The sequence below is a fragment of the Tinamus guttatus genome, unplaced genomic scaffold, assembly GCF_059628265.1.
Source record: "Tinamus guttatus ecotype Peru unplaced genomic scaffold, ASM5962826v1 Tinamus_guttatus_pri_ptg000070l, whole genome shotgun sequence".
Taxonomy (NCBI): domain Eukaryota; kingdom Metazoa; phylum Chordata; class Aves; order Tinamiformes; family Tinamidae; genus Tinamus; species Tinamus guttatus.
In genome coordinates this window covers 262,356-287,449 of record NW_028288604.1, presented here as the reverse complement: position 1 = coordinate 287,449, position 25,094 = coordinate 262,356, and the positions used below count along the sequence as shown (strand labels likewise).

The 25,094-nt window shown below is 44.9% G+C and overlaps 1 protein-coding gene across 1 annotated transcript; it reads left to right on the top strand.

Moving 5' to 3' along the window:
- Positions 1-6,330: 6,330 nt before the first annotated feature.
- Positions 6,331-24,877, top strand: TBX18 (T-box transcription factor 18). Its single transcript, XM_088519748.1, has 8 exons — positions 6,331-6,701; positions 7,329-7,497; positions 9,010-9,111; positions 12,096-12,267; positions 18,018-18,185; positions 19,402-19,466; positions 22,921-23,015; positions 24,041-24,877. Exons 1-8 carry the CDS (start codon positions 6,443-6,445, stop codon positions 24,763-24,765), a joined length of 1,755 nt encoding a protein of 584 aa, XP_088375874.1. The 5' UTR covers positions 6,331-6,442; the 3' UTR covers positions 24,766-24,877.
- The last annotated feature ends 217 nt before the right edge of the window (positions 24,878-25,094 follow it).

Here is a 25,094-nt window from a genome sequence, read left to right as displayed (position 1 = left end):
TCCCTTCCTTCAGGTGATGCGAGGCGCTCTCGGAGGCGGCCGGCAGCCTCGCTGCGCGGGACGAGCGCAGGGAGCGCGCAGGAGGGCGCAGGGAGCGCGCAGGAGGGCGCAGGAAGCGCGAGTGCCGCTGCCGCGGTCCCTACCGCGGGGAAAAGCGGAGGCGAACTGAACCGCAGGCGGGGATCTCCTTTCGCCTTGTCGCCGTGTGCTCCCCACGCCAGAATCCTGCCCGCAAAGGCGCCCGCCCGCTCCCACGCGAGACGCCCCCGCCCGCAGGGCCGCGGGGAGCGCGGCAGGGACGTGCGGGAGCGCGCCTGGGCTTCGGGCGGGAAAAGGAAAAATAAAAATAATCTTAAATAAAGAGCAATGTTGGAGCGGTGCGGGGGCTTGCACGGCGCGGGGCTCCTCCGAAAATCCACCCGCGGGGCCCCGCGGCTCTGGGCTCCGGTTCCCGCTTCGGATGTGCCAATAAAGGAAAAAGGAAAAAAAAAAGAAAAAAAAAAAAAGGGAAAGAAAGAAAGAAAAATGAAAGAAAAAAGAAAAAAGCAGTTAACGAAGGTGCGTTTTAGTCAGCGAGTCGTTTCAATTCCCCGCGCATATAAACACAGGAACGGCCTTTCAAGAAATTCAGACGACTTTGTAAAACACCATCGACTCACACGTTCACACCGAGAAGAGTAGTAAAAGGGTATGAGTGCAGGGTCTGGATTTTATATTTTCCCGGCCTCTGGGGTCTGCTTTTAGATGGAGGGAATTGTATTTTTTTATTATTATTATAAGGATTTTTTTCTATTCTCTTTTCTTTTCTTTTCAGCGCTATCTGGGGGAAAAGTAACTTCGCAAGGCGAGGCTCACAGGTGCTCCCGGGACCACTCCGCTCCCGCCACACGACTTTGTCGGGAGCGGGATCGCGGCGGGCAGGATGGGGACGGCCAGGGGCAGGTTGCAAAGCTCGCGGCTGACCCGAGGGCTCTCGCGTTTCGCAGCGCGGGGCTAAGCGGGGCGGTGAAAACGCCAAGTCCTCAGCAAGTGAGAGAAGCAGGAAGAAAGCCAGATCCAGGAGGAGAGACAGCGACTTTCGTTGAAGAATTGATCTGCGTTTGGACCAGGAAAAAGCGACTTTTTTTTTTCTTTTACATCTATACAATTAGTTCGCTTTTATTTATAGTTCGTGGTGAAATACCCCTCCCTGGAAAGGAGAGGAGCATTAAGAGCTTTCGCCTCGAGGAGCGGCTTTTCTGCTGCTCTTCTCAAGCGGGTGGCGGGGCCGGTGCCCGCTCCAGTCCTCCCGACAGCTCTTTCCAGGGCTCGTCCCGCCGGGATTTCCGCCCCTCTCGCCCCCTTCTTCCCGGCAAAGCCCGTTCTTTTGGACGGAGTAGGGCCGTGTTTCAGGGGAGCTCCTCGGGGCGAGCAAAAAGTGAGAGGGAAAAGGAGGCCCGATCATAGCAGCGGCTGGAAAGGCAGCGTCCAAACAGCCTGATCACCCGGGGGCTTCGCGGCCCTGAAGTCCTTAAGTAACCTTGAATTAAAAAATAAAATTAAATAAATAAAAGCAAAGGAAATAAAGGAAGAAAAACCCCGAAGTCTTCTCTGACACGGTTCAGTAATAAAACAAACGAAAAATACTAACATCTTCCACAGGAATCATCCAAGAAAGGAGTTTACAAGTAGATGCAAAATCCCACTGCGCCTTAATGATCTAATTTGTGAGGTATAAATTCACTAGTTGCCTTTGTCCCCTTCCTTTCTTTCCTTTTCTTTTTCTTTTTCTTTCGTTTTTTTTTCTTGGACCTCCATGGAAATGACTTTATTCATTTGTTTGCACTACACCAAAACTACGAGCGCACAGTCTTCAAAGAACGGAAAATAGCCGCTTCGGTACCCCTGGCTTTGTAAATAACTGCATTGCCAATAGATGGCATAGTGTCCTTTCCATTGCGAGGAAGCTCCTGATCCCACTTTATTTACCTTGCTTGTTTGTTTTGCGCTCAGCGCGTTTTTTTGCGCATAAAAGTCTCTTCGCATTTCCCTCCCTGGGGTACAGAAAACATAGGTATCTTTAAAAAGGTATATTGCAAAAATTAAAATTACAGATGTAATACATACTGTGAAACCTATAAAAATGCGTTTACAATGGTTACTTAAAAAAGAAATTTATAACTTTCATATGTACCTTACTCGCGCAATATGCAACTGCCATATGTTTCCTAGTTCCATAATTCAGTTTTTCCTGGACAGCTGGAGCAGGTAGTACTTCTTAAAGTACATTTCATGTAATATGAGAACTAGCCCTGACTAAAGACCGAGGGTTACCATAAAAAGACACAAGCCTTAGTTAAAAAATGTTGTTTAACTACACATCATTTCTTATAGTGGTACGATATGAGCGTTCCCGTGGTCCTGCTTTGTGATAAAATGGGGATATCTTTTTACTGCTGAAATCCCAGCCTCGCAAACATAAATATTTCCAATTAATGCCTCCACGCTAAAATAAAGTGATTTAAGGCTACCTAATTTAATTTAATTTAATTTAATTCCATACATGTTTTCACATTTTTCCTGAGACAATAATGAAAATATGAGTTGAATGTATAGGAAAGCAATAATAATAGTAATAAAAAGTTAAGCCAGGGGTTTCTTCAACCCTCATTTAGCGTTTGCAAACGCTTATTTTGCAGGAAAAGGCTGTTTGCAAACCCCGCTTGTCCGAGACGAACAACAAACATAAGTGGGAGCGTCGTCTTAAAGACGGGAGATTTCCCTTAAAACAACGATTCCCTCGGAACGAAGGCAGCGATTTCCGCGCTCTAAATCGCAGCCGCAGAATCGCAAACCGCGACACGGGAGCCTTCAAAGGGCGCCCTTCAAACCTGCCACCCTGCGATGTCGCACCCGCCGGGGGAGTGCGGCGCTCCCCTTGTCCCTACCCCGCGCCAGGGCAGAAAGTGACGTGATTATTGTTGTTGTTGTTGTTGTTGTTGTTATTATTATTATTATTACCATCGTTTCAATAGCAATAATAATAATTTTTGTTATCCCCGCTGTTTTGAAGAGCGCCCCGGGGCGGGCGGCCCTGGCCCTGCGCTGTCCGCACGGGCGGGCACAGCCGAGCAGGCCGCGGGGACACCCGTGTCACCTCCTCGTGCTGCCGGTTCGAGGCGCGCTCAGCCTCGCCCGGCTCCGCAGCCGCGGAGGGAGGCGCGCGGGGCCGGGAAGGAGCTGGGATAGCGCCCGGGGCTCTCTCGTGGGATGCGTTTTGTCTGCCCGGCTCCAGTCCCCTACCTGCAGCCACCTCTCCTGCTCTCATCTTTATTCGTCGCGTCTCCCTGGAGGGACGCGATGTGGATCGCCTGGGAGAAAAACATGGATGATGGCAGGAAAACGGTTTTCCCTAGTGACCGCACCTACGGTGCCTTGCCGGGAAGGTACCGAAATTGGTGTCTTTGAAGAGGGAAGGACCTCGTGGAGGATCCGCTGTCCTCCCCTGGCGCTCGAGTTTAATGATTGCCGAAATGTTGCAGAAATTGTTCTGTGACCGGTAATAAGTAGCCAGAAGCCCCTAAATGTCACCCGGGTTTTCGAGCACAGCGCAGGGAAATGGCTTGCGGGTGGGAATAAGTTTTTTTTTTTTTTTTTTTTTTTTTTTTTTTTTCCTCCTCGGAAAGTCTAAATGTGCAACTCTCCTCCATCAAATGAGTAGCACCTCGCCCAGCCGCCTACAAGCCTCGTCTGCATTTTAAAGCCCGGAAATAAAACTAACCCCCAAAAGGTGCTTTAAATATATCTATTATTACATTAGCAGAACGCTATATATAGGGAGATTCCCCTCTCTTTCATCATCCCATAAAAAAATTAATCGGACAGACATATGGATCACAGGTTGCTCAACAACTTTAAATCCATCCAGTTATTTTAGAAAGCCGAGAAATGAAAGCAACATGCCACATATCAAGCTTCAGAAATCTGTGAGGAAAAGTGTGTGTGAGGGGGGAGAATCCACAACAACAACAACCGCAACGACCAGCGCCCACCCTCCCTGGGGGGGAAGAGAACTCTCTATGTGTATGTACATATAATATATGTATGGGCAATGCGTCCCTTCGCCGTTACGCGGTGCGGGGCAGGAGGTCAGGCCCGCACCAGTTAGCGCTGTGCTGGGGGGAGCCCCAAACCGCGCAGCACGAGCCGCCCCCGTGCCCAGAGCCTCCCCGCGGGGTCCGGCCTGCGCGTGTGCGCACGGGATCGCCGTGGGAGGCGGCCCCGCGAGTGGGGGCGTCGGGTCCCGCGCAGCCCGCGCGCCTCGTCCCGCGGCCCCGGCTGGGTCGGTACCTGCGGGCCCGGCCGGGCCGTGGGCGGCGGGCGGGCGGCGGAGCCTCGCGGAGCTCCCATCGCGTCCATTCCCGTCCTTCCTCTCCCTACGCATCTCCTCGGCGCGGGCGGGATCCGCGGGTTTAGCGCGTCCCGACCACTCGCGCACATCTGATTTCCTTCACGTTCAATCACGGCTGGAGCAGCCGGAGCAGGCAGCCTTTAGACCAGGGAACACTTAATACGTCCCAGATTTAATGTAAAGATAAACTAACGCCGCAGTGCTGCGCGCCGGTGACAGGCACCAGGCAATTTATGGGATCCTATCGATTCGAAGCGACAGCGACTGCACTGGGATTTTTTCCGTAGTGCTGAATTTTCCCAAGATAAATCGCCACCGCTTCCAACGCGGGCAGGGCTGGCGCTTCGGCGCCTCTTTCGTTTCTCTTTTTTTTTATCATTTATCTATGTGTCACGTCCCTGTATTTTCATGTCTCGGTAACACTCGTGCAAGTGAAGCGCTGATAACCTTATTTGAAAGGATACTTCACCTCTAGGGCGTATTTCTTAGCCAGCCCTTGCTCAGATCCTGTGGTGAAGTAACCACCTCACTGCTGAAATTAGTGATAAAATTACATTTTAAGGATAGGAAAAAATGCACAGTGGAGATGCTAAAGTCTCTTAAACGGCAGTTCCTGCCTTTTCATGTTCAGTCAGAAATCTCAGCTGTGCCACTCGACGGTCTCAACGAGACGGTCCTAACTGCAAGAACAGCGAAGCAAACTATGAATTCATCTCTCTCTGCAGCCCAAAAGAGCGGAGTAAACCCAGTATCCTCGAAACCATGAGTTTTGCCCGGTGGGAACGGGTTTCTGTTCTGCTCCCTTCAACGCACATGCCACCATAACGCACCACTTCGTTTACTTCCGCGTAAATAAATAAATAAATAAATAACACAAACTCTCTCAACGAGAAAAGAAATGAAAATCGCAACAAAATTCTCCAAGTCAATAACTTCTCATTTTCTTGGGAAAGCGAAGAACAGAATATCTGGCTCCAGATCTGTAGTTTTTACTAGCCTTACTTACTGGAAAGATACGAAAGGATTTCCCCACCTCCCCCTCAAAAAACTATTCAATGCACTCGAATGCGATTATTATTAAGGTTATTGCGGCTGGATGGATGCAGCGATGCTCATATAAGGCTGAGTTTGATTCTCTCGCTATTGCAGCTTCGCTGTCTAGTCTGAATTGAGTTTTAAGTGGGGGCTTTGAATGTTGCGCTTAAACTCTCCGCCGCCCGCGTTTAAGGAAGGGCTCGAGGAAAGCCCAAGCGCAAGAGCCGAGCAATAACCATAAGCAGCAATAACAGCCCTAAAGCGGCGCAGGAGGTGATTTGTGGGGGGGACAGGATATTTTTTTCCGGGCACAACGAGATCCCGGTGGCAGCGCTCGCCCTCGCTCCCCGTTTCGGGGGGCAGCGGGGAGGGCGGTCGGCCCCGCGGCCCGGCGCTCCGCGGGCGCGCAGCGGAAGCGGGGGGTGGCGGGGGGCGCCTTAAGTGCTTATGGGGGGGGACGAGGCCTGGGGCCCCTCGCTGCGCGGTGCCGAGCGGAGCGGGGCGGCGCGGGGGGGTCCCGGCCGCCGCTATCGGCGCTGATTGGGCCGGGGGGGGCCGGGCCGCGGGAGCCCCCGCCCCGCGGCTCCGCCCTGGCCCCCGCCGCCGCCGCGACGCTAATGAGCGAGTTCTTCCCACCGCTCTCCTGCCTGGAAGTGCTGACAGATCAAGGCAACAAATTTCAATTACAAGCCCTAATTTGTGTCCGCAGAGCGTTTGTTACCCATGTCAGTCCTGTTTGGCCCATCAGACGAGGCAGAGCGCGGAGGAGGAGGAGGAGGAGGAGGAGGGGGAGGAAAAGAGTGCATCTGCAAAAAGGAATAGATTTTTTTTTGCCTCTTTAGAAAAAAAAAAAAAAAAACTTGGCTGATAACTCGGATTTAAAAAGAAAGGCGAGGAAAAGGCGCAGCCCCTTCGCCTGCGCGGCCGGGAGGACGGGCGGGCGGGCGGCTCGGCGGGCCGGGCGCGGGCAGCGGCGGCCGCTGCGCGCCTGGATGCGCGGGCTCTAGGGGGGCGGGCATGGCCGACAAGCGGCGGTCCTCGCCCTGCAGCACCATGAGCCTCAAGGCTCACGCCTTCTCCGTGGAGGCGCTCATCGGCGCCGAGAAGCAGCAGCAGCCGCAGCAGCCTCCGCCGGCGCGGCAGCCCAAGCGGCGCAAGTTGGGCGGCGAGGACGACGCGGCCGAGGACGACGCGGGCAGCGGCTGCTGCGCCAAGAGCTCCGCAGGGGGAAGCGACGCGGAGCTGGGCTGCGCCGCCCGCGGAGCCGCCGGTGAGTGCGCGCCCCGCCGCCCCGCGCCCCCTCCCCGCTCCGGAATCGCGAAACCGCTTTATTTTTTTTTCTTGCTTATTTTCCCTTAGTTTCTTCCGTAATGCCAGGAGAAATTTTTAAAACGCTGTCCTTCCTCCCTCCCCCCGAAGCGTGCCAAGCCACCCGCTGCCTCAACCCTCATTTGGGGAGTGAGGGACGCGACTCGGGGCCCCCGTGTCCCCCCCGCTCCCGGGGCCTCCCTGCTCCCGGGCCGGGAGCCGCCGCGCCAGGCGGCCCAAGGGGGAACGACACGCGGCGGGCCGCTCCCAAGGAGCGAAAATCTTTATATCGAATATATATATGTGGATACATATATATACGTGCCTATTAATGCACACTGAGATTTTTAAAAAATATATGCCTATAATGTAGATGGCATATAATATATATGAGATTGCATGCACGCGCAAATGCGTATACGATGCACGGGCATCTGCGCGCTCCTAGATGCGCGGCCGCCGTCCTGAGGAGGCCGCGTTAAACCGGGCCCTTCCAAAAGGCGCCGGCGGCCTCGCGGCGGGCAGGGGGTGTCGCGGGGAGCCCCCGTGTCGCGTGTGGCCCCTCGGGCTGCCCTGGGCTCCGCTCTCTCCGCAGGCGAGGACGGCGTCGGCGGCGCCTCCCCGCCCGCCTCGCCGGGCGCCTCGGCCAAGGGCTCCGCGGCGGAGCCGCCGCTGGCCGCGCCGCGCGTGGACCTGCAGGGCGCCGAGCTCTGGAAGCGCTTCCACGAGATCGGCACCGAGATGATCATCACCAAGGCGGGCAGGTAACGGCCCCACCGCGAGCGGCGCCGCGCGGCCCCGGCCCACGCGCGGCGGGAGCGCCCGCGCATCAAAGCGGGCGGATTTACGAGCCCGCGGGAGGACGGCGGCGATTTCGGGTGGGCGCGGGGGTTGCCGGCGCTTCCTGCTCATTAGGGCCGAGTCTGCGAGCGCCCGGTGCCTCTGGAGGGACCCCCCCTTTCCCTTCCTTTCCCTTCGCTTCCCAGTGGATACACATGGCGAAAACCTGGATAGTATAAAAGTATCTGAACTTATTAGAAATTACAAAAACATATTTTATTGAATCCATATGCTACCTTCTACGTTTTCAGAGCGGTTTTATTAATGATTGAAACGCAGTCTCAAACAGCACAAAGCAGCATTTGTCTTAAAAGAGTCCAGTCGAGAGATTTTCCTTTTTATCTTACAGGTGCACTGAAACAACAGCAAAAACTAGTTAGCCGTGGTGAGGTTTCCCCTCCTGTTATTTTTTTTTCCAGAAATAATAGCAATTTTTTTTCCCAGTAATGAGTTTTAATTGATTTTTTTTTTAGAATAGCAGTAAATACGGCATAAACTGGAATGGCTTTCAGGTCTATAATGCAAAGAAACACACCCTTCATTAGCTAGTGGTAAACTCCTTGCTAGGATGTGTCTTTTGGGCCACCAAAAAAAGAGAATCTTTTTCGATAAAAGTCTGTCAAGTGTATGTTGAATTACAAAATGTATTTTTTTAGGATAAAATCTGTGCATTGGTTAATTATTACATTCCGTACTCCCAAAAATGATCTTAATTGTGAAAGCATTTTCCTTTTTTTTTTTTTCCCCAAAATTACCTTGCACATTCGTTTCTGCTTCCAATAAAGAAGTTTTACTATAGCTTTCAAACACCGAGCCCTTCTTGCACTTCACCTTTAGTAGGTTGCAGACAGGAAGTCCCGTCTCAATAAAGACCATATTGTTTGGTCCTTGCATGGCACATTGCCTTTTATAACTGCATCCTTGCCGTGTTATAATTGCATCGCCGTGGATTTAACGTTAGAATTTGCCGATGTATAAATGGCCCACCATTTGCTGCTGTCTGTTAAAAGCTTGCTGACAATTTGCGTTTCCGTCAGGACTGGTCTTTCTGCAGAAGAGTGGGCATTTGCACATCTCCAGAAATACATTTCGAGCTCAGACCTCTTAATGGGCTTGAAATGCGCGTGCTGCAATAATGAAGTCTCAAAACAAAATGATTTACTGGCTAACAATAAAGCCGAAATGATGTGGTAATAGTTGTACTCCCCAAGCGTATCTCAAAACATACGCAGCATTGTTCAAGCAAACGCACTTTTAAAAATCTGTTTTGACATATCGAATGGACCATTTCATGGCTATGTAGCTATAATCGTCCGCAAGGACTCTATAGGCTAAAAGGAAGAACAAGAGAAATCCCACGAACCGGTTCCTTCGCCTATACGACCGTTCCCGAGTCTGTTTCATATTAAAAATGACCTCTCTCTTTCTATGTTCAGGCGGATGTTTCCCGCAATGAGAGTGAAGATCTCAGGTTTAGACCCACACCAGCAGTATTATATTGCTATGGATATTGTGCCAGTGGATAACAAAAGATACAGGTACGGTGACTTTAAGGCAAAAAGCTTATCGTGTGAGCCATAGGGATCTTGGCTATTGGAAGAAAATATTAACAGTATATAAATTAGCAGAAGGCAGCATTTAACTCTCCTTCAGATTCTTATTTTCAACCCAGCACAGTTAAAGATTTTTTTTTAAAAAAAGTGCATTCTGCCAAGTATGCAAAAAACAACTGCAGTTTTATTGAAGTTCTTTATACGTTTGGCTGATGTTGTATATATACTGAAAGCAAATATTCAATGTTTTTTTTCTTTCACTGACTGCACTTTTAGAGTGATCAAAGAGATGCTGTTATCAGATTGCACTCCTCATTAGTATCTTAAATCTAATTCACGTCAGTGGGAATTATTTCAGATTAACAAAAAAAAAATGAAATACACAGTTTTTTTTCCCCAATGCTAAATGGTATTAACCTTAACATTGATATCAGCAGCATTAAGAGTCTATTAAAATATATTAGAATTTAATCCATAAAAACTTTCTTGGTCATGCTTCAAGCTAATTATTTATGCTAATAGCTGTTTATCATTCATATATTCACTAGCAATAGTCACATATTCATTCAGATGCACCAACATTTCTATTTATTTATTTTTTCAATAAAGTAATGGCATTTAATTAAGTGAAGCATAATAGCATGAAGAATCATAATAGCATGAAGAGCTATGAGAGGAAGGAAAACCAGATATCCTTTGAATGTTTGAAATTAGGAGGTATGTGCTTGAACTCGATTGCAAGGACTGGCCTGTTTTGGGGAGCTGCTGGATGCTGCTGAAACTGCAGTTCTGCAGGAAGTTTTGCAGGATCAGGCCCACAGAAATGACCATGACGAGCCCTGCACGTGTTGCAGACCTTGCTTTGCAATCACCATCCCATCCTCCACAGGAGCCAGGAGGACTTTTGCCAAGCAGTTCAGTGGAGGCAGGATTGGGTCCTTACCAATTGCTGCTTTCGTGATTTCAAGCCTATATTTAGTATAATTTAGGGAAAACCACGGCAGATTTAATTGTTGAAATAGGAACATTTCAGACGGAGAACAGAAGGTTGGTTCTTCAGGAATGCTGCCATTTTTCCTCTGCCCTATGTCTTTTGCGTGTCCTTACTTCATTGACTGTATTTTCGTCCTTTCCTATAGAGGTACATGCGACATTTTTTATGATGGTGTTTTTTTTTTTTTTTTTTTTTTTTACAAGATGAATATATAAATGCTGAGGACATACAGTTCTTGTAGTCAGAGGAGGCTTTTTTTTTTTGTCTGTACCCTAGGGAAAATATCTTTTTTTTGAACCTGTGCAGTTTGGTTAAAATGGGAAGTCCTTGTGTCGCTTTTATGTTGCAAGTGTGCATTTCCTTAGCAATCTCAGCATGTCATTTCTTGAAGCTCTGAACTGTTTCTTACTTCATGCAAAAAGCAAGGCAAATGCTTCAAACTGAACAAAAATGCTAATATTAAAAAGGACAGTAATATTTAGTATGAGGCTTCAAACAGAATTTCGATTAAAATAAATACATTTATGCTGATCTGTGGTGTCTGCCCAATGTTTTACGGTGGTCTCCAAGCAATTGAAGTAACTTAAAGGTTGTGGGAAGGGCAGTATTTTTTTAGTTGGCAAACTTACATGTTTGCAATCATATATCAGTATATTTTTGCTCTATCATCCTTCTAGATGCTGGTGTTTAACTTGATCTCCCTTTTCGTTGTTTGTGCTAAAATCTCTGCATTTTTTTATTACTGACTGTTATTTACATTTGCTGCTCATGTGGCTTTACAAACTGACTGCCCTGTGGGCTTTTTAGGTTTGAAAGACCCAGTGGAAGTCATGTATTGAATCTTTTGCTGCCAGAGCAGATCCCCAAACTAAATAGAAATGAAGAAATTTATACCTAGTTCTACATTTCTAGCTGTAAATTTCTGCAAGCTTAAACTTGGAAACCTGTTATTGGTATTTAGGAAATTATCTACTTTGGTAGAAAAAGGCCGAATTTCATATAAATTAAGAAATATAAAATAAATGAAAAATATTAGGACTATTCGCTGTATGATTTCGGGCTAAGAACTTGTCTCTAGGAAAAGACCTCACCATGGTTCTAGATTTTAGTTTTACAGCTTAGTCTGAACTGCACGAAAATATATTTTGTTTTCATTTCTGATTATTGTTTGTGATTTTCTAATTTTCTCACAAGGAATTGAACTGTACAAACAGATGATTTGATGGGATCTTTCATGCTTTTATATATTATATATAAAAAAACCCGGATTTTCAGGATTTTACTGTATTTGAAAGACAATATACCTTGCTGGCTTTAACTAGTCCTTTTTAAATTGTCTCATGAAGTATCTGCCTTAAGAATAAGTTTCCTGCTGAAGCTGTCACTGTTTTTATTTGAAAACGACTTCTCCAGCATTGGCCTATTGAATGAAATATGGGCTGTAGTTTATTTTTATTTTTAAGCCTTTTTGCAATGCTATTCATTAAAATTAATATAGTCTGACAGAAACAGTAAGAACATAACTCGATATAGTTTCATTATTTCTCAGAATCCTAATCTATGCTTTCCCTATGCTTTAGGCATAGATATTTATTTTAGACTCAGAATCTTCCCAATACGGAATTACTGATATGTTAAATTCAGAGCCAGATCTGCCCATGAGCTACTGCTTGTTTAGAGCAGAGCTGCGGCGCTCGGAGAACTTGGAGCAGCTCAGAGCTCAGCAAGCAGGACGGTGTAAAGACCGTTCCTGATTATAGCAGAAGTAGGGTCAGATGAGAGTGTGTTTTTTAGCCTGCCTTTTTTAGTTACTGAAACTGAGGTTTTGCAACTTAAAAAAAAAAAAGTCGTCTTTTTGTGTTTGCTGGCAGATGGGTCCTTTCTTCCTGCCTAGGCCCTACTATATGAATACAGATCTGGCTGGATAAATTATTCCAAGTTTCCTCGTTGCAGACCCCATTTTTCCTTTCCACAGGTACGTCTATCACAGCTCCAAGTGGATGGTAGCTGGCAACGCGGACTCGCCGGTCCCACCTCGCGTGTACATCCACCCCGACTCGCCGGCCTCGGGCGAGACGTGGATGAGGCAGGTGATCAGCTTCGACAAACTCAAGCTCACCAACAACGAGCTCGACGACCAGGGGCACGTGAGTACACGCGGAGGAGATACGTGGGGCTGAGCGCGGCCTCGGGGAGCCAGGGCGTCTCGGAGCTCTCTGGGAATTTGCCGCGCAGACCTGAGATCTGCCTGCTTCCTAGGCTGGTAATTAAGCGCTTATTAGAGCATGCTGTTTTACTCCCCCCGCCAAGGCCTGCAAGGGGAGTCTTTACAAGGCAAAGCCTCCCAGTGCTGAGGGCTGTCCCCCCGCGCGCTGCTCGCGCCTCCCGCGCTCATCAAAGAGCTCGCCTAAGCGCGCAAGCGGCCAGGAGAGATGTTAGGAGCGCGCCATAACTTCACGGGAATAAAAATACGCCTCGCTATTTTCTTAACCTAAACCATTGTGCGAAATCCCACAAGGTGCTAATAATTGCAGGCAAAAAAGGAAAAAAAAGCGAACAACATGAGAGCTGGGCTCGCCCCGGTAATGATTTATTGCGTACCTTATGAGGCAAGAGCCTTTCACAGCTGAGGCTCATTACTTCTGGAAACGCTGGCGAGGACGTATGCAGCGCGAGCGTTTCTGTTTGCAAGTTCTAAATTGTTTAGTTATGACATTATCTAATGTGACAAAATGTGTTACGTTAATATTTCCTCTTCTCTTCAAAACTGTTGAAACGTGACAGATGTAAGGCAGTATCTTTCCGGCAATCCTTAGAATACTTTCACTTGACACCTTAGGAAATAATTAAAGAATGAGAATTGCTTTTAGTCAGGGTCGAAGCCTTTAATTTTGTAAAATCCCGTAATAAATAGCAAGTGTTGGCTTTCTTTCAAAGGGAGTGCTGAATTCCTGGTGGTGGAGTTTTAAGATGTAAGAGGCAAGTTTTGAGACAGGATGGATTCCATTGACCTTAACATAGCCCAATTTATTAAGCAGGATGCCTTCTCTTTCTCTGAAAAACGTATAAGGAAAATATACCTGCCACACAGCACAAGGGCACTGCATCTATCTCTCTGTGCAGCTGCAACTCTGTGACATTAAGCCAGGTGTTTTGTCAAAATTTATTCCAAGTATCAGCATGAGGGATATTTTTTTCCTATGTGTTTGCAAAGGAGATTAGCTCAAGACTGCGGTGAAACTGCGCGGGAGTTAAGACATTATGTTACAGACACAGGATATAGGAGATGTGCTGGACTGAGCTAGTTAATCTGGTAACTTGGATGGAGCATCTCCCTTTCATATAATATTGTTTGCAATTTTACCATGTTCTTCCTGAAAAAAGACTACGTGGGTGTTGCATCTTTTGAAATAGTGTTTCTGTTTAGAATTGTTTTTTAAAAAAGAAAAAAGATTCACTCCAGGATTGCAATTTTGGGATCTGATTTGGCAAGGTTTATTTGAGTAAATACCTGCGCGGGTCATTCCCGTAGTTCCCCCGATACTTGTGTATTTGTGATGTTTCTCAAGCGCGAGTTGCATGGGCTGAGTCCTGAGCTTCTCGTCGAGTCTTTAGCCAGGGAAGCAAATGATGCAACTGCTTCTGCAGTGGAGAAGCTGGTTTTTGTACGAGGGGCAATATGTGGATGCAGGGATCCGGCAGGCACTTGCAGTCACAGCCTGCCCTGTGATAACAGCTTGGATATGTAGAGAACTGCATTACCCTATTTTTCCATCATGGATTGTAGCTTTGTTTTCATTCCAAAGCTGAAACCTGCGTAGCGTATGCAGCACACACCATTATTCATAATGTGGAGGAATATAAATTTTCAGGTCTTTAGTTAAGTGTTTCGATTTGGAAACTACTGAAGTAAAAGCTCCAGCGCAGTGATGTGAGACACATTGAACTGATTCAGTGCTACAGCAGCGCCCCTCCTCCCCAAAATGGAAATTTAAGTATTAAAATAAAAGGACAAAAGAAGGATGACTGTAAAATAATTTCATATTTCTCAAATCTGGGAAATTGCAAACATGTCATTCATAATTACCAGAAAAGGCAAAAGCAGAAAGCAGAAAAGTGTCTCTTCCAGTGGGTACATTTTTTCTTTTAAAGCTATGGTAGTGTGGAATGCTGTATTGAAAAAGCTATGTAGCCTCTGAACGCCTCCAGCAATAATGGAAAACGAATAATCATATTTTGTGATGAATATAAAAAACAATTGTTTTTCATAAGCAGGAAGGAACCATTTTTTCTCAAGAGGGTACCAGGGGAGGGATGGTGGATTAAAAGATCTAGGGGTCAAGGCCATACCATGCTTGGCATGTTTATTTTTATGGAGATGGGGTGTATTTTTGGTTATTAGAAAGCTTTTTTTTTGCCTTTTTTCAGATTTTTTTTTCCTGCTTAGACAGAATGGCTCAGGGAAAGCTCCATGTGGTCTCTACATGCTGCCTTCATTCCTCTGGTAGTGTAATCACAGGCGGGATTTAGTTGGTTTTCTCTGGTGTACTTTCCACGCTGTGTCTGATTCTGGGGCTGCGGCAGTTATTGCAGATGCTTCTTTGCTCTTACTGTCCTGCTCAGGGGCGGCAGCTTCTGCTGGGTTTCCCTGTTGAAATTCAGGGGCTGGGTTGTTCTTTTTTATTTTTCTTGCATGCGTGATTTTCTTTGACTTTTAGGGAGTCAAAGTGAGATTGACCCAGAGCCCTTTGACTCATCCCAAGGTATTAGCTCTCAGAGTCACTGACAAAGGTGGCTCATGCCTGTGGGCATGGGCACTACATTTGCAAGCAGACGATAAGGCGGTGTTTCTACGTAATATTTATATTCTGGCGTAATTAAAGGCAGCTTGCTCCCACTGCGTTGCTCTGGGCCCTGTGCTAAGCGGCGGCTTCGCATTCAAGGAAAGCAACCAGCTCCGGGACGGCTCGTTCCAGAGCAAAGGCCCTGCCTGGGAGAGCTAGGGTGTCTACAGAGATGTTAAGGCTTGATGACATCCTTAAGACACATACTGCAGCATTTGTGTCATTTATCTGAGTTACTGAGATAAAGAAAGGTAAATGGGTGTTTTGCGGTTGCCGCTGAGCAGCGCGTGCTCTTGACATGCCTTGTATCACATGCTAGTTCCTCTCATCTCCCGGTAGCGGAATAAGCACTGTATTGTGAAGTCATTCTTTTGGTCTGATTTGATTTTTTTTTTTATTTTGATGTTGGTTTATGTTTGAATTTCAAAAGAAGGGAAAAGTCTATTTTTACGCTATTCTTACTGTGGTATTTTTACGCTATTCTCTGTGCTTGTCAATCTATGCTTATGCAAAGGAACATCTTTTTAACTTTCAGTGAAAATTAGATAGTTGTTTTCTTAATTATTTCTTGGGTTTTTTCTTTCAATCTTCCACGTGTGACCAGGCTGGGCTGGAAGCAGAGGCAGATCGTTACGCTGCCCAGACTTTGCTCCGAGCTGTAAACTCTGCTTCCAGTCAGTGGGTACTTACGTGTTCTTGTCACAAGGAAAAGCTGGAAAACATCAGCATTTGCAATTGCAATTTTTTGAGAATTCGTGCTCCCTGACTCCTGGCACTTCCCTCCCTGCCAAAAGCTTGAACGTGTGGGCACTGCGAAGAGGGTAAAGGCAGATTTGGAGTGAGAAGCCGCGAGGTGAGGACCTCACGGCTGGTGGGAAGTGTCTACACAGCTGCGGGGCAGGAGAACTGAGATGTCTTGTGTGATGGCCTTGAGACTCGTGTGATGACAGTGCCTAAGGTCACCATCAGGACGGCGGCCTTGCCGTGGCAGCAACTTACACAACACTTATTATGAGGATTATTCTTGCCGGAAAGCAGTCAGTGTGTTTGTAGATGCTTTGGTGGTTTGATAGAGCTGTGTGAGACATATGTGTGTGCTTTGGTCCTACAGCATGAGGGGCTTTAGGCAGAGCAAGGTGTTTAAAGCCAATTGAAAGTAGTGTTGGGCCCTGCCTGGCATTTGGTGGCACCTGCACTGCGTCTTTCTGCTGTTGTTTTTTAAGAGTGCAAAAGGAAAGTTGCTGCTTCTGCAGATAAAATGTTAAATGTTGTTTGTGCTATTAAATGTAAACAAAACCAAAGGAAAAGCCAGGATCTCCTTTTCCTTAGCCTTTCCCTGACAGGAACTTTAGGTAAAAAGTGTCCATGCTGCATGTTGCACCTTCCTCTCATTTTATACACAGCTCACACAGAATTGCTCTTCACTTCTCTAAAGCCCTGCAATTGTGAGTTGGATAGCTAGAATTCAGCATCCTAGCCAGGAACCAAAGACCCCCTTCTACAAGATGCCATACAAAAAAAAAAAAACATTCTCTGCTACTGATCACTAATGGGCTAGCGATGTTTCAACGCTGGGAGATTTCCATATAGCCTGTGGGGACGCCAGGTCCCTTTCCAGCAATAACCAGGGCTAACGTAGCTCCGATAGCCCATCGGATGGGGAGTGGGCAGCGCACATCTCCCTGCTGCTGTGACTTCACTGCTTCTCCTGTGCGAGCAAAATTGCCCAGAGCTACGTGGCTTGTCAGCGGCAATGGTCAGGTCTGCAGCGTGGCCGGGTACCCGCTTGCACCACAAAACCTGTGGGGAAACTAATCCCAGAGGGAGCTCTGCTGTGCTCGGGCAAAGGCCTCACGCGAGAACGTCCGCAGGGCAGGCCTTGAGCAAACGCACCGGAGCCTCCGGTGTCATTCTCAAAACCCCACTTACTGGCTAAGAAAAACCCCGATTATTCAGAAACCTGGCTTTTTCAAAATGGGGTCATGTTGTCTGGCCAGAAGTGAGCATATTAAACTAGCCAAACTGTAGTTTATCGAAGGGATTTTGATGTCCCTGTGTTGTCTGGATGAACAGGCTTGCCTGGGACCCGGTGTGGAGGCACAAGGGCTCTGTGAAGTGCCGGAGCACTTACACGTTCTGGGGCTACTCAAAGAGCAGGAAATTAAAAAACTTCCCCTGAATTTCGATTAGCATTTCCACAGGCCAATAGCCACAAGCCTATTTATTTATTGAGTTACTAATTTATTAGACCTTCCAAAAATAATAGTTAAGCTTCCAATTATATTATTTTCTTGAAATTTTCTATTTTAGTAGTGTCTAGCTGAAGTGAAATAGAGGGAAGATTCTGCATTTTAAGCCCCCTCTAAAATTTGGGAGCAATAGCAGAGAACATTTTCATGTTTAAATTTATGCCCTGTGAGTTCATAGAGTTCTTGTAGGTTTATCCTTATACTTGTCTTTTGTATGTACAGAGGAGATTGTATATTGATATTCACTGTGCCTGTATGCGTATTATAAACCGAGGGTTATTAACTTCTTGGAGTTTGGGGATTTTGGTGTTATTTCACTCAAAGTTTCTGCTCCTTCAGAGTGTGAGAGTCTCAGCTTGCGCTCAAAACAAAGTTATGTTTCCAGCCTCCAAGATATCGGCAGGGAAAAATGCTTCAAGCATATCCTGAAGGTTTTGAAAACAAAAGGCAATGCTGCTGTTGTTAATCTCGGCAGATCAAATCCAGACTCAAGTGAAAAAAATCAACTAAACTTTCCTAATTGCAGTGGGACCAGGACTTCACTCCTGATTTCGTTAAGCCAGTCTCCTGAATTTGAAGCTCCCAAGTCATAATTTTTAAATGCTTAGGCTTGGCAATAACGTAAATGCACAGGGATTAGACTACTGTAATAAGAACCTTCAGAGGTTAAAGAAAACATTTCATTTCCAGTAAATGGCATGGTAAACACATGCCACGATCTGTTCCAAAAAGCTATTAGTCCTGAAACAGCAGGGTGTCCTTTCTAGTAAATGTTATCTTTTCCCTTTCATTTTGATTGCACAGATTATCCTGCACTCTATGCACAAGTATCAGCCTCGTGTCCACGTCATCCGCAAGGACTGTGGCGACGACCTGTCCCCCGTCAAGCCTATCCCTTCGGGAGAAGGGGTCAAGGCGTTCTCCTTTCCGGAGACAGTTTTCACTACTGTCACAGCGTACCAAAATCAACAGGTAACGTGGACTTTCTATTGGAAGTTTACAGGCTTCTCAGAGGAGACGAGAGCAGTGCAGGATAGCAGAGAAGGAGATTCTTTTATTACGGCATTTAGTAAAAATGCATTGAGTAACCCTTTTAATATTTAATAGTTTTCACTAGCAGCCTTGCAGCAGCGCCTGGAGGCTATAGCTGAGACTTCAGGCTATGTGAACTACGTGGCGTGTATAAAAGTTAACTCCTGTCACAAAGACCTCGCAGCCTGATAGACATCATTAATAGCGTCCTCATTACAAATGCAGCATTGAAGCAAAAAGAAAAGAGAAGTCTAGTTTTTAACGGCATTTTCATACTTTCAAATGTAGGTAAATGCCCAGATAGATTTTTAAATCATATCGGGGCCAGATTCTACTAATTTCTAAACTCTTTCTGCAAAAGGTGTCCCAGGATCTTTAAGGAGTGGGTGAGGCGCAGAGAAAGCAGCAGCCACTTTCATTAACTGCATTCATTCTTCTTTATTAACTGCAGTTTATCTGGGCCCCAAGGCAGCTTTAGAGTCAAAAATAAACTGCAGGTTGCCTGACTCCAGTGTTTGTCTTTTACTTGCTGCTTGGTAAATATTAACACTGATAGTGACGCCATATTCAGTGTTGTGGCATTTTATCAATTCTACTTATAATATTTCAGCTATATTTTAGGAAGTTATATATGCCTTGTTGTCTTTACAGTGAGAAGGCATTTAAGGGGGCAGTAGCCAGTCAGAGATGGAGAGCATGTAAATAATGAAATATAATTATTTGGTGCCTACCCTATTTATTTAAAGAAATTGAAAATATTAATGTTCTTTTGTAGTTTTTTTATAGAAAATAATGGCCTGCAGGTAATATTCTAGGCCTATATAGAAATAAAATTTCATCTCAGTTTTGTCACAGTTAGGCAATGTATTCTCTTAGGTGAAGAATGACAGTAATGAGAAAATGTCTTTTGCAAAATGCCTTTTGATTGCACAAATGCCTGTAGCTTATCTGAGGATCTGGAAAAGCAATGATCATGAGGCTGGCCCTTATTTTGCTGTGTTTCAAGAAAATTATCGTAAACGATGCAAATTGAAAGATGTTTCTTCTTCAAGGGGAATAAGAAAATTTCATTGTTATCTCCATTAGGAGAGTCGTATTTTGAATTACTTGAAGAAATTGGAGAACTTTCACTATCTCTCTTTAATCATCTTCACAGATAACTCGTCTGAAGATTGACAGAAATCCATTTGCCAAGGGATTTAGAGATTCAGGACGTAACAGGTAGGTGCTGGGAAAGTAGATAGGCTTTTTAATGCAAACAGAATCAGGTTTCAAAAGCTCTTGATGGATATCCTTCTTACAAAGGGGAGTATCTGTATTTATACTCCAGTTAGTAGCAATTCAACTAGCCAACAAGAGAGGTTGCTCTTGAAATCTCCTTTCTCTGGCAAGAGAGAGAAGTTGCAGGATACCAGTGTGAAACGACAGTGCCAGACTCTTGCGCTTAAATGGCATTTAAGGTAGATGAATGGCTCACTGTTTTCTCTTGAAAGCAGAGAAGCCAAGTCCCTCATGCAGTGGCAGGGTGCACTTGCTAGGAGATGGGAGGTCTATGTTTATGTGTCCCTGTAGCCTAAAGAGTTTTAAATTCACAACATGCAATTCCTAGGTGAGTGCTGTTCCTCCTAGGTTATAGATGACCTTGAAACAGGCCTGTTTTCCATCTCTCACGTTGCAGTTGGACTGATTAATAGCTAGCTAGCTCTCTCTTGGTCCGTGAATCTTTCAAAATAGCAATGGGGAATCTGAGTACTGCAAAGTGGAGACTTGGGTCTAGTCCCTGCTGCCAGTACTGATGAGGCATTTTATCCAAAGACTGTTTAATGCAAAATACTTAAGCCTGTTATGAATTGTATGCTAAACCATTTCAGCTAAAAAAAGAAGCATTTAATTGTGGTGCATAGTATACATCGGTTCCAGTGACCACTTTGCGTTTGGTTTCTACAGCTGCTATATTTATTACCCAGCTTCCTAGAGAAGGAAGCAAACTGTACCGGTAGGAATGCTCAGAGAGTATCTTTGTAAGCTGCTTTACTGAGCTTTTTTTATAGTAGAGGCTATAAAGCATTAAAAGCCATTTTGTTTCCACCTGAACAGCAAAAAGGCTGAGCTTGCTTAGCAAACTAGAATTTTATTTTTATTTTTTTTAATGCAAGAAGAAGAGAGAAACATTTATAGAAGAGGTGGGGTGGTTATAAAGATGGACTGGAATCATCTGGAAGTATCTTTTCACTTGCATTCCGTATTTGCTGTTTTCTGAGTTTTCTGTCTTCCATCAGGAAGCAATTGGCCATGTCCTGTCTGCAGACCTGGAAGTAACCCCCTTCCACAGGCATAAGTGAGAGTTTTGTCCTCCTTTGTAGCCTTCTTACTTCGAAAGTAAGAAGTGAGCATTAACTTCTAGATAAACCCAGACTGAGGAAACAAAACATGCTGTGTACACTTGGGGAAGAAATAAATTGCCACACATCGCCTTTTTGACAATTCCCCACAGACAGTGTCTCTGCTATGTGTGCTCGTTGCGGAGCTATAAAATAAATACTAAGAGAGCCTTCAAAGACATGTGTAGGTAACAGCCTGGCTCCATGGAAATGTTTGACTTAACGTGAGGTTAAAGTTTCACCCGCAGTGTTCTACAAAGTAAGAGAAGATGTTCTGAAAAATAGAGGATAAATAACTGTTTAAAAATCAATCTTAAACTAGACAGATTTTATCTAAGTGCTAGGTAGATGCAATAGCACTGTTTCATATGCAGCCATGCAAACATAGTTGTAGGAATGGGGCTACAGGGAGGGTTTTTTCTTGATTTAGCTAAGAGCTGTTTGATTTGGGTGTTAAAGAAAAGCATGACATTTGAATTGAAAGACAGTTATAGTCTGCAGAAATGGATTAAAAGGTCAATCCTATAGAATGGATTTCTGTGTAAAGGTATCCGGACTGGTTTTAGAAAATACGATAAATGATTTTGCATATTTTTATCTGCAGTAAATCAGCATTAGTTTACCAAAATCAGTATTCCTGTTTTCTTTGGTAAGCTCTGAATGAATATACTTGTGAATATAGCTCAGATTTTTAATTCAGTAGGAAAATTTCCTTTTAAATTTAAGTTACTAGTTTACTCAGTTGATTATTAATTTATATGGCTGTTAAACATAGAAATTAGAAATTAAAACTTAGAAATATTTAATTAATGTTATCTTCAATGCTCTATTATTTTTATCATCTAGACATTTTTGTGTGCAACAACAGGGTTAAAAAGATACTGTGGTACTACTATATGCAACTTTTCAGTATCGTTTCATTTACTTTAGCTATCATACTCTAACACTGCTTCATGCAATAGTTCTGCTTAATTAAAAATAATTCCTTTCAGTCCCACAGGCTATTTTATAGAAATCAGTAGCTTCACCTTTTAAACGCATTCCCTGAACATTTGCAAAGTGAAACAGAATTTATGTGCTGAGAATTGTTTCATTCTTCAGTTAGGCCTTAAGTCTGACCCTATAAAAACTTTTACTCAGGAAAGGACCAGAATTTCTCTCTTTAAATACTTCAGGAAAAACATAACTGTTTTGTTAAATAAACTTGGCCATTTGATAGCGTAAATTAGGGTGGTGATAAAATGTGGAAATTGTTCGAAGGCATCTTGTATAAATTATCGCCTTGGCTACACTCCTCCAGGAGGTGGCTTTTATCTCCACTTTAACTAGAAATGAAAATTCACCATTACTGCAGCAAATGAAGGCTATCTTTTTAGGCCAGGTTTAGCTAATAAATACTTTATAACTGTTTCCTGACATGCATTTGTGCTCCTGCTGGAAACACAATGTGGAAGAAGCCGTATTAGAAGAGCATGTTGGTAGCTTCAAATTGGGCTATTTGCATCACTTCGGTTTACAGAGTGTTGCTGCTCAGAGGCAAGCACTTGTATTTGGTATGTGCCTGATGTTGACACTTAGCAGGCCTTTGGGACTCAGCAGCCAAAAGTAACAGCAAAATTACACCTCTGAGCTGCATTATTTAGAAAATTCAGTCAGAAAATGAATGGCCCATTACCTGCAGTGCACAGAATTTCTTCCACATATTGCCTGTTGCAATTGTCTTGACAGTCATTTTCATTTTGTTTTGCCGAACTGTTGGAAGAAAAACACTGAGCATAGTTAGTTACTAAAGGCATTTTTTCCTAAGATAATAAGTGAAACACAGCATTGCTTATAAACTTAGCATCAAAAAAGCGATATATTCATGCTTTGCTCATGTCAGAAGCATGATTTTCTAACTCATGGGTAATGGCTGGGAATCCTTTTTAAAGAAAAGTTGCCTGTGGATCACCTTTCTTCTAATCAGAAATAGGAGATCATCCCTCCGGCAAGGAGAGCAGCTGCTCTCAAGGAAATGTCATACTAGGAAAATATTTAATGTCATTAAAGCCAAAGTAAAAAACAAATCAGAGAGCCAGACTTTGGAATTGGGAAGCTCTTTGCATGCTACCAGCACAGGGACCATAGATCGCCTGGATTGGGATGTTAGCTCTTCTCTAAAAAGCAAAACAAACTCCCTCAAAATAATCCTGAAATGCTACAACTTTTCATGTGTCTGAGGTCAAGAATCCAGAGCAATGTGAGACAAGATACAGCTTACTATCATGACATGATGGTGGTTTTTTTCTAAACAGGATGGGACTGGAAGCTTTGGTAGAATCTTATGCCTTCTGGAGACCTTCACTGAGGACACTTACATTTGAAGATATACCTGGGATACCCAAACAAGGTAACAGTCTTCTTTGTGTACTTCTGGCACAGAAGTGCATGAAGATAAAACTCTGACCACCATGCTTTATAAAATCTAGCATAGTTCGTCACTTGCAGAAAAATATAACAAACCAAAACATTTAACGTATCATAACATATGTTTGAAAGCAGGGCAGTCACAGTCACGCCCTTCCCGCTTCCTTTCCTGCTGCTGTCTGAAGTTAAGGGGCTTGTTGAAGTTATTAAGACGTTCAAAGAATGGGAGCTAAATGTCTTGCACCATCTTTAACCTACTACACCTTGGCTGGGTGTGCAGTTTAGAGCTTAGCCAGAAACACTTGCTGGAAGGCCCCTCTAGAAAATCATCCTATTAATGCTGGAATTGCCCATCTGCAGAGAGTGGAGATGTTGATGTAGGCTGAAAGAAAAATAACTAGGATTTACGCTAGGATTTTTAGTATGTAGAGGTGTCTGATGGTGTTTTGGAATAGGCAGAGTTCACTGATAAAAATGTATTCTTTCTTTTTACTAGTTCACTTATGTTGAAATCCTGCTAAGTTATTGACAGTCTGTTTATCCCTTTGTATCACCAAGCTGTTTAAAGAGCTGGTTCCTTAGCTGGCATACACAGAGCAAAGGGCTGCGAATGCACTACAGATTTTAGTAACAACTTGGATGGCACAAAACCGGGAGTAGTGAAGAAGGCTTGCTGTGATGCAGTGCTTGCTATGTCCTAATCACCATGCAATTTGCTTCCAGTCTCAAATAAAAAGTAGTTAACCTCATAAGCAGGAGTTGTAACTTTGGATATATTGAATGATGGTTGATGCTTGTGTTCCAGTCTTGAATAGGTCATTGCTTTAAAAGCCCATACATGCGCACATACATATTTGCACAAAAATGTAAAATCATTTTTGAATCTCTTTGCATCAGATGTTTTATGTCAGGGGATTATTTTATCAAAGCAAAAGGACCTTGTTGTGCTGCAGTCTAGGAAGTGAACCTTTCTCGACGTGCTTCTTATGCTTTAATGTTCTCTTCCAGGAAACACAGGTTCCTCTACTTTACTCCAGGGATCTGGCAGCGGAGTGCCATCTACCCACCCGCACCTTTTACCAGGTTCCCCTTGCTCATCTCCAGCCTTCCATCTCAGTCCCAACACCAGCCAACTCTGTAGTCTTGCTCCTGCCGACTACACAGCTTGCGCCCGCTCCGGCCTGACCCTGAACAGATACAGCACGTCTTTGGCTGAGACCTACAACCGGCTCACAAACCAAAGCAGTGAGACGTTTGCGCCCCCGCGGACTCCCTCTTACGTTGGCGTGTCGAGTAGCGCAACTGTGAATATGTCCATGAGTGGCAACGATGGGGATGCTTTCAGCTGCCCACAAACTGGCATTTCTATGCAGATTTCAGGGATGTCTCCACAGCTCCAGTACATCATGCCATCCCCATCCAGCAATGCCTTTACCACTAATCAAAGCCACCAAGGCTCCTACAACACATTCAGACTGCACAGTCCCTGTGCACTCTATGGATATAACTTTTCCACATCCCCTAAACTGGCTGCCAGTCCTGAGAAAATTGTTTCTTCCCAAGGAAGTTTCTTGGGGTCCTCGCCAAGTGGAACCATGACGGATCGGCAGATGTTGCCCCCCGTGGAAGGAGTGCACTTACTTAGCAGTGGGGGGCAGCAGAATTTCTTTGACTCTAGGACCCTAGGAAGCTTAACACTCTCGTCTTCTCAAGTGTCTGCACATATGGTTTGATGAAGCCTTAAGTAAAAGTACAGTATGTTTGGTGTCTACAATCTATTTCTTTTGGAATATGAAAGGACACTTGATGTAGCTTGTAAAGCATGTGTATATATAATATGAGAGGAAGTTTCACTGAATTTTTGATTTGCTTGTGGCCAGATTATTCTCCTATTTTGAGTTACATGGAGTTTGTTGCGGCACGGACTGCTTTAGTTTTTCTGGTATAATACACTTAGTTGTATAACACGTCGGGACATATGCAACAAATTAAGTAAGACTTCCTCCCCTTTTCCCCCTTCCTCTGTTCTAACCCCTTTAAAGAATGAAATGACACTTAGAGT

Coding starts and splice junctions, on each gene's coding strand:
- TBX18 (XM_088519748.1), top strand. CDS start 6,443: ATGGCCGACAAGCGGCGGTCCTCGCCCTGCAGCACCATGAGCCTCAAG. Junction 12,268..18,017: donor AGCTCGACGACCAGGGGCAC/GTGAGTACACGC, acceptor TTGATTGCACAG/ATTATCCTGCACTCTATGCA. Junction 18,186..19,401: donor CAGCGTACCAAAATCAACAG/GTAACGTGGACT, acceptor TCATCTTCACAG/ATAACTCGTCTGAAGATTGA.